Source organism: Columba livia, chromosome 9 (assembly GCF_036013475.1).
Source record: "Columba livia isolate bColLiv1 breed racing homer chromosome 9, bColLiv1.pat.W.v2, whole genome shotgun sequence".
Lineage (NCBI taxonomy): Eukaryota > Metazoa > Chordata > Aves > Columbiformes > Columbidae > Columba > Columba livia.
In genome coordinates, this window is record NC_088610.1 from 25,447,487 (window position 1) to 25,456,783 (window position 9,297).

General features: G+C 43.6%; 1 protein-coding gene across 2 annotated transcripts; it reads left to right on the top strand.

Annotated features, from left to right (window-relative positions):
• Positions 1 to 295: 295 nt before the first annotated feature.
• LOC102085391 (lysophosphatidic acid receptor 6) lies at positions 296 to 4,447 on the top strand. 2 transcript variants are annotated; one of them, XM_065074340.1, is made up of 3 exons: positions 296 to 520; positions 1,996 to 2,297; positions 2,984 to 4,447. In XM_065074340.1, the coding sequence occupies exon 3, from the start codon at positions 2,997 to 2,999 to the stop codon at positions 3,912 to 3,914; it is 918 nt and encodes a 305-aa protein (XP_064930412.1). In that variant the 5' UTR covers positions 296 to 520; positions 1,996 to 2,297; positions 2,984 to 2,996; the 3' UTR covers positions 3,915 to 4,447. The 2 variants fall into 2 exon arrangements, with proteins under 2 accessions (XP_064930412.1, XP_064930413.1); XM_065074341.1 differs by having other exon boundaries at positions 2,009 to 2,297.
• The last annotated feature ends 4,850 nt before the right edge of the window (positions 4,448 to 9,297 follow it).

Consider the following 9,297-nt stretch of genomic DNA (forward strand, 5'->3'; position numbering starts at 1 on the left):
TCACCACTGAAAACCAACGATCCCTTTCCATTTTGGTGCCATGAAAAGGAAGGCGAAAAACAACAGTGACAGCTCAGGATTTAGCTTGAAGCACATTTTGACAGCTAATACTCTACCCATGGATGTTAAATACAATGAATAAAATGAATAAAATCATGTCTTATAGAAAACAATCAGAGAAAGGCCAGAATTTCTTTCTCTGTTACTGGAGACTACTTTGAATGGTGACTCAGAGAGTCACCAGCCCCACAAAGTCATGTGTTTACACCCTTAAATGAGCTCTGCATGACATACAATGTACATAGTGTGTGTATGCAGACAGAGCGTGGGGAGACAGATGTTGTCATGGAAATATGTGGTGAAATGAAAAGCAGCAGCACGTCATGCTTTCTGACACCCTGACCAGCAGTTACTTTGCATGCAGCTCACTCCACTGCCTTAGAAGAAAACACAAGACCAGAGAACTCTACAAGCTGAGGAGGAGGAAAAGTCAACAACCAGAGCTAGAGACAGTCCAAAGGTAAGATGACAAAGGGGAATATTTCATTGTGGTGAAACCTTGCCTCAAAAGCTTTCTTCTTGCTACAAGATCTGAAAAATAAGTAAATTTTACATAACTTGTTTTGCTTATAGCATATCTACCTTTTCCGTTAAGAATGAACAGAGCTACTCTCGGCATTTATGCTTTAAATATTTTTCTTCTGTTTTGTTTATGAATCTACACAACAGATTCTAGTCTAAAATGCTTTTTATCAAAACTAGATTTTTCTCAGGTAAAAATCTTGGTAAGAAGCTGAAATTTTATTTCTCTAAACCCAACATTTCCTAAACACACTGTCAAACAAAACAAAACTAAAATAAACTAACAAAGAAAGACTAATGAAATCTGCTACAGGGGCAATGAAGAAAATAACTTTTTCAATATTTATTACTTTTCACTAATTCCTTAATTAACTTTTCATCCCTTTGGCTCTCAGAAATGGGCTCCCTCACAGCATGAGACTCGTGCTTTCCTGAGGGACTCAGCAGGAGAGCACCATACGTGGTTGTCCAGCCTGGGCCACCCTCTTGTACTGAGCAGTATCTCTGCCTGGGTCACCAATGTAACCCCTTGTTTGCCACGGGCCACCTGAATCCAGAGGTTCAGGGACCCAACCCAGCTCCCAACAAGCCCCGTGGCTGCGGGAGGGCTGAACTCCCAGGCAGCAAACAACCTGCAGCATAATAAGGGGTGCTTGCCCCTTCCAGCCACTCGGATCCCCATGGTCTTCCCAAACTCAGGCTTTTCTGTCCTTCCTTTTTAATTTGGGCAAGGGAATTTCATTGTTTCACCTCAAACTGCCCTCAGTCCCTCGCAGATGGCAGCAGAGCAGACGCTGCTGATGGGGCTGCTGCCCCACCGAGCCCTGAGCCCCCACGCCTTACAGCAGCCGTGCTCTGCAAGGACAGATCCTGTGAAATGTTTTATGCAGCCAGCAGCACTGCTGACCGTGGGGACCCGAATATAACGTGCACCTGCTACATCAGGACAGAAGCTGCAAATGGATCCCCGCACCTGCCTGCCACAGGTGTGCTCAGCTGCACCCTTGTCGAGCTGGCTTTCTGGAGCTGGTTTTCTCATTTCTGTAAGGCAAGCTAGTAACTTACAGAACCATTTACCTGGCATCAGTGTGTCCTTCAGGAGCAAACAACCAAGCTGCTTTTGCTTTGTAACAATACCTGCTAGTTTTTAAGTAGGAAATACATTTCCCTTCTTTCCTGATCCTAATCTCTTAAACCACAGCACGGGGGAGCTTACCTCTGAAACACTGGGGGAGTCACTTGGTCTGCAGAACGGGAACTTTTACTGCACAGCTGACAATCATTTGACAAATCTGAAATGAAACATCATCAAGATCAGTAATGTGTAGGAAAGGCACTAGGTCAAAGTAGTAACAATTACAAAACAGCAGACAAAAGTAGTTTCTGAGCTCTGACATAAAGATCTTTTAAAAGACTTTATTTACAGGTTACATTTGCTGTGACAGAACTGTCTGGAAAAGAAAGGACCAGATAACCCCGTGCATTTGCATTTGTAAGTGATTCCGGCTGAGACCAGCATCACAGAAACCAATGAGAGCCTTCCCGGTCCTTATCAGGAGAGTCTGAGGGCAAATGAAATCAGCACCCTTCCTCTAAAGAAGAGAATTACTTCATGATCCCTGCTCAGGGGGTGTCTACCTCGACATCGTGAAGGAGAAACCAGGTGCACATTTTCTGCAGCTCCTGTCTCTGAATATAGAAATTTATCCGTTGTGGTAAGTCTGGCTGTTTTAGGCAAAAAGTTGGGTTCTTAAATATAGTTCTTCTTCTAAAGACTTAACCTCTGCTATAAATAACCTGTTTAAAACCTCCTGCCTGTCTCCTTTTAGCAAGCTTGTCAGAAGGGCCAGAGGTAACCACAGCCCCTCTTTGCCCAGTGGTGGTGGGAGAGGGTGCAGGATGGCAACAACTGTTTGGGATCTTCACATTAATAACCATGGGGGACCCTTGTGTGCTTGGCTCCCCAAGGTCTCTTAGAATAGCCTGATTTAGGAAATCTGATCCAACTAATTGCCTCCATTCCCACAACCCAAGTAACCCTGAAATCAGGGGCTGCCACCCTGGGCCTGCTGAGAGATTGTGTTGCTCCAAGGGGATCATACATCTATACACTGCCTAACCTAAATTATAGGGCAGCACTGTCTGGGGTATCAGGCGCCAGTGCAAGTGAGGCTTGGACCCCAGAAAGCCTTGTTCCTCCTTGAGGCACAGCCTCATCCCAGGATCCCTTGGCACTGAGGAGCTCTATGTTACTGGGAACTGCAATTCAGCACATAGCGGCCTGAAAGGAAAATGTGTTTCCAGGTCTGAGGAGACACAGAGACCTCACTGGCCTTTGTACCGGGTCTTAAATATGACCTGCATCCTTCCTTGCGGTGAAAGTGATTTTCTTCCCTTCCAGAATACCTGGAGATATGAATGATGCCCGTGCCACGAGCAACATCAGCACTACCGTGGAACTGTTCCAGCTCATCATGTACGCCCCCACATTCAGCCTGGGATTGTTGTTCAATGTGATGGCTCTGTCATTCCTGTTTTTTAAGGTTAAAAAGCTGTCAGAATCTACAGTCTACATGATAGCCCTTATTTTCCTGGATACTTTGCTGCTGTTTACTCTTCCTTTTAAAATAATTTCCTACCACCTTCAGAATAACTGGAACTTGGGGTCTGTGTTTTGTTCCACCTTGGAGAGTCTTTACTTTGTGAACATGTATGGCAGCATCCTCATCTCCCTCTGCATCTGCGTGGACCGGTACATCACTATCCGGCACCCTTTCACAGCTCCCACCCTGCGATCCACCAAGAAAGCCGCTCTGGTCTGTGCTGTCATCTGCCTGGGCACCTCGGCTGGGACAGTCTCTACTTTCCAGCTGCACGGAGAGGGCCACAACATCTCCTCCTGCTTCCATAACTTCTCCAAGAGCACATGGGAAAACACAGGCCTGTTGGTTGCCTTGGAGATTGCCTTCTTCAGCAGCATGGCAGCTATGACCTTCTGCACTGTTCAGACTGTTCGGTGTTTGAGAAAGCACAGAAAACCATACAACCCCCAAACACACACCAGCAGAGCAGAGAAGATAGTCTTGACAAACCTTGTGGCATTTTTGGTCTGTTTCACGCCTTACCACGTGGCATACTTGCTGTATTTTTTGGTGAAGAATAACATAATTCACACCAGTTTTCAGCAAGTGCTACGAGACACCATTCAGGTCACCCTTTGCTGGGCAAACTTGAACTGCTGTCTTGATGGGGTGTGTTATTATTTTGTTTTAAGAGAGTCCTTGGAAGTTCCATTACAAAACAGTGAAAAAACAGCCACACGAAAGCCTTGATCCATGTGCTGCGTCTTAGTTACCTGGGATGATACGTGGAGAAGTTTTATGGAAAGTACAGAGCCTCGAACTACTTATCTAAGCAATTTACTTTAAATATTCAGATCTGAATGTATTTCATAAAAAACAGAACTAAGTCCATTCCCAGAAGACTGCTCCTTGCTTTTTTAATTTCTTTCCATAATGTTTTGTGTTAGCATTTATGGGTAAAAAGAAATGGAATTATTCTATAAATGGTGATGTGTATCTCTTTGGATGTGATTCCTTTATACTTTGAAAAAAAAAATTGTTCACTTATATGTGGTAGCATCTTTCAGCCTCTGTATCTAAACCACACCTGCAAAACTTTCTCAGGACTTCAGTCACTACAGACTTAGGCTGTAGTGACTTGGAGTTTATAGTAAAAAGCTTCAGACTAAATTCTGTTGCCTCCCCTGTCCTGATCATGTATGTTTCTACCCATATACATGCACACCTTTCAGGTTTAGATTTGTACATCCTATTTAAAAGAATAAAGTTATTGTAACTTTAAATCCAAAGGCATTTTCAGGTTAACATTGGTATAGCTGACTGACTCTGCAAGGTGCAACGCTTGTTTTAGCAATAGTTCCTGTGCCTACCACGTGGCACTTCTAACTGATATTGTCACTAGCTCACGTCCCTGGACAGCTCAGATTGACTATCCCAGTTTCAGGCTTCCCCACCAGCTCCTTTCCTACTTGCAGGCTTTTCATATACCTGTTCCTTCCTGCTTGGTTACAAATCCGGTTTCATGAACAGAGCCAAAATAAACAAGAGTATGAAATACAAAGCCCGAGTCCAATGTAGCAGCAAACATATGAATCCAAAGGAACAAGCCCCACCTTGCTGGGAGATAAGAGAAGAGCAGCCCTGATCCCTAAAGCAGCAGCCAGCAACACAGGATCCCAGCAACCTCTTAGACCTCAGAGCAAGCTGAGCACCACCACTTCCCAAACAAACAAGGTAATAAAAATAATTCACCAGCAGGAGCCCAACATGTCAGTCAGTTACTTCTTATCAGAGCTCACAGGCATTTAGATAAGGTGAGATTTTTTTGAAGTTGCTACATCTATGTATGAGATTGTACCATCTACGTATGAGATTGTACCAAAGAAGTCCAGTTGCTGAGGAGGCAAACACTGACCCAACATAGATGTAAGTGTGTACTGGTGTTTACATAGTCCTTTCGGTCTTCAGGTGATGAACCGTGCTTCCAGATTTCTGGGGGAAATGATAATTTTGCAAAGGTGACATTTTCAACACAAAAGGTCTGTGCTAGATCTTATTGCTTCTAGACGTCTGAACGAACATGTTCCAGGTCGAACCTGGTGTGGTCTGATCCCTTCTCTTTGCTCAGGTGGGTAGGTGTAACAGCTTATTCATTTGTAGGGCTTTATATCCAAATCGTGACACTGAGTATCTAGTGAGACTATAGAGGTTTCTGTTTGCACCAAGAGAATACTAATGACCAAGTGCTAGGAAATAAAAGGAAAAAAAAACCTGAGAATCTTCAATCTAAAGCCATCACAGGCTTTCCAGACTACAGATAATGATTCATCTGAGGGGAAAAAAGGAAGCAAAAGCCAGGGTTTGTTTGGAAATTATTCACCCCCAAGAGCTGAGGACTAACACATACAGTTCTTAGCTAAAAATCAAGTTAGTTTATTCTGAGAGAATGAGACTGAAGTATGGAGAGCTGTTATAGAGCACTTTTCCTACTTGCACTTGTTTTTCAATTTGGATTGTGAAAGGCAAAGGGTTTAAGCCTGCACTGAAAACATAGCGGGTCGTGGGAGATGGTGAAGCTGCCCTGCCTGGGGACTTCACGCAAGTCTTGGGAACTTGCACTGGAAGGGAGCACCTGATATGCGAGGACAAATCCCTGCTGCTGCAACAAACCCCCTCAGGCAGCTGTTCTCACCACCTCCCTGAGCATTCAATAGATTCAGAGTCCACCTGTCCCCATGGAGAGGTGGGAAAGAGCTCTTTCCCCTCACACCTCTTCTAATGGACATGAAGTGTTACCCAGGGAGAGTTCTCACCCCTTTTCTCTTATTTCAATATTTCTCTTAATTGAAATAGTTGCTTCCCTTCCCTAATATCCCTCAGACGTATTTACAGAGGTCAGTACAGTGCCTCCTTAGATGTAATTTTGTGGGCCAACCAACCCACTTAATTTGAGAGGCCTTTATCAAACTCTCCCTGAGCCTGCCAAGAGACCTGTCTTGCAGACATTCATACATGTATTGTATTCACATGGGTAACTTTCCTACCCACTTATTTTCAGGTTTCATTAAGACTGGGCATGTGTTCCTGCACCTTTGATATTTCACACTTAAACAAACCAAATGTTCTATTTCCTGCAGCCTCACTCACCTGAGAAAGGAGCAAAATTCAAACTTAGGTATCCAGTAACTCTGCACATCTGTCCTTTGCTTTCCAAATTTCCTTTTTCTAGTACAGCTATTACCTTGTGCTTCAGGATCCGGAGTATCTGTTTGGACTAAGAAGGAAAAACATCCATCAGAAAACATCACTGATGATATTCGTGTGTAGCTATGAAAACCACAGCCAAAGCATTCATCTCCCAAAAAGACAGATTCAGCACAGGTCCCAGGCATGCAGTATCTCCTACAGATTTCAGTATTGTCTTTAATGTTTTATGAAAGATGTCCACACACAATGAATGGAATGCAGTATTTATGATGAGCAATGCCACACCTGTGGTCTGATAACGAGAAACACCTCAGAAAAGCAAGTCTCTGGAGAAATGCATAGTCTTTTACAGAATTCTTCATATGCATATGCTCTTCTCAAAGTGGTTTATTTTTCTATTGCCACTAAAGAGGGTTAAAATTGTTCTTTGTCTTCTCTGCAGAAAAACAGCACCATGAGCTAAACATGAATTTGTAGCATTGTAGCTACTAGGGAGAAGCCCTCAGAGGAAATTCACACAGACAAGAAGTGTGAAATAGTTAATTTCGCTGTGAAAGTGCAGTACTACAGATAGGCCCACGCAGAAATCACACCCCAGCTCACTTCACCATTATTTCCCCACACAGGAAAGCTGTTTGTGTGCTCTTGTCATCTGCTACATTTACTGGTGGTATGAGATTGAAGTCTCATAAAAAAGCAAAAATAACCTAAGTGACACCATATAGTGATGGAGCATTCCTACTGCTGACCTTGGCATGACAGAGACAAGCAGAGTCCTGAATGTGCCCAGTTTCGGTGGAAAAGTGCTCTGACCCTCAAACTCGACCTGTGCTGTTTGCTCTGAGATCTGCAACCAGGCAGTGCAAAGCTACAATTCAGCCAAGTGCCGCAGCCCACCTTACTCAGCCCTGTCGTCATCCTTCCTGCCCTTTCACATGCCTCTGTCTGCAGCTTTCTGGAGATGCTGACTTCTCTAGAAAAGCTGAGACTTTTCCCTCTGTCAGGTTTCTTGCTCACTGAGAGACTTATGCCATGGCAACAAACTCTAATGAATCAGTGTCTTTAGCTAGTCCGAAAGGCGAAGGACAACTACAACTTCTCTATTTTTCCTTCATTTTATCTCTTTTATTCTTCTTATTCTGATTTTTATATCCAGTCACTCCATGAGAATGACATTTACCACGTCATCTAATGTGATTAAAAAGTTGCTGAAGGATACTGATGCAAGTAAAAACCTATGAGGAACCAAAAACATTTCCCAGGAAGAAAAGCTGAATCAGTGCCATTTGCAGACACCAAAGGATGTAAAACCTCACGTCTGCTATATGCTACAGATTCCTGTTAATCCTGCTCTCTATTCCAAGACAAAAAAAGGTATTAAACTGGGATCATACTTGAGAGCAAGTATCAGCAGTTTAGAGTTGTAAACACTGCCATGCAATTGTTAATCCAAAACTAAGCATCAAAAACCTCAGGAAATCCATTTTAGATTACACTTCAGAGTAGACCAACACAATCCCAAACATTCCCTGCTAAGTATTAACTTTGTGACCACAAGTAAAGCCTCCTCCCAACGACCAGCATCTAACCAGGTCTTACTCGGCCAGCCAAACTACGAGACAACAAAAGACACTGTTTGAAATAGCTTCACTCAGTTTAAAGCAGAGCTTAGGAAAGCACGAGGAGTTGCAGACAGAGACCAGTCTGACTCCATTCATGCTCATAGGAAGTGCAGTGGCTCGAAAATGCTGCAGTTGGAAGGGTGCAGAAATACACGAATGGGACTTTAGACCAAGGGCGGTGTGGCTGTGAAAACCCTGCAGATAGATTTTTCCCCACCCTCATGAAGAGTAAAATAACTTGGTATTAATAATAAATATGTTTATGTAAACCATTTTATATGACTAGTGAGATGATAAAAGAAAGTCTGAGCTATAAAAAGCTCTTTACCTCTTCCTGAGCTCAGGTTTTTGCCGCTGCTCCTGCCTGAGGCTGCGCAGGAACCTGTTGGGACCTTGGGACAGGACCCTGCTGTGCAAGGAGGGGTGTTTGCCCCCATTTGAGATGCCCTGGGGTACCCCACCCAGCCTCCAATGCCAAATCGAATGGGGATGGGCTGTTCTGGGCCCTTCTCACCTCTACCTGTCTCTCATTGCAAGAGTCACGTGAAAGGAGGCAGAACACACATAATTCAAACACAGAGCCTGACATACCTCACCTTATGATTCCTCAGAAAACACACATTTAGGCTATAAGGAGTTGGAGGAGGTAAAGCAATGGGCTGGACACATTTGCATTTGTAACCAACTCCATGCCACAACGGCAAGACAAAACTTAACCCTGCACCCAGTAGCAATAGTGAGACTTTAATGCCCCCTGCCTTTGCTACACAGAATATAGAGGCAAGAATAATGTGTTCCCTTGTTTTGGAACAATGGGGCAGAAATCAAGCAGTATCACTGAGTCTCATCCTAGATTTCATTCCTGGAGATAATCACACCACCCACATTGTTATTATACTTTATGTTATTATGAGTTATTACTCTCTCAAAGAAGCCTGTGTCACTTGCCTCGGGATGCCCACATACACCTCTCACAAAACAGCTTTAGAAGACATTCCAAACCTCTGTCCCACTTTTTGGCAATCAAAAACCTGATCCTGTGGGTAAATAGACCCATTCTAAGTTTTAGTCTATCAGGTTGTCTAACTTGCACAACAAGGCAGCCAGAATCCCATACTGAAAACAATCCTGTTTGCAGATGAAGTATTTGTTTCTCCAGAACTCAGCTGCATATGTCCAGGAACCTTATTTTCAACCTTCTTCCTAGTCACATTAGGTTTCCAACACAGCTCCCACCTCATGTTTACAAGTCTTTTCAACACAGATATAAACAGAACCACATAGGTCACAATCTCTCTTACCAA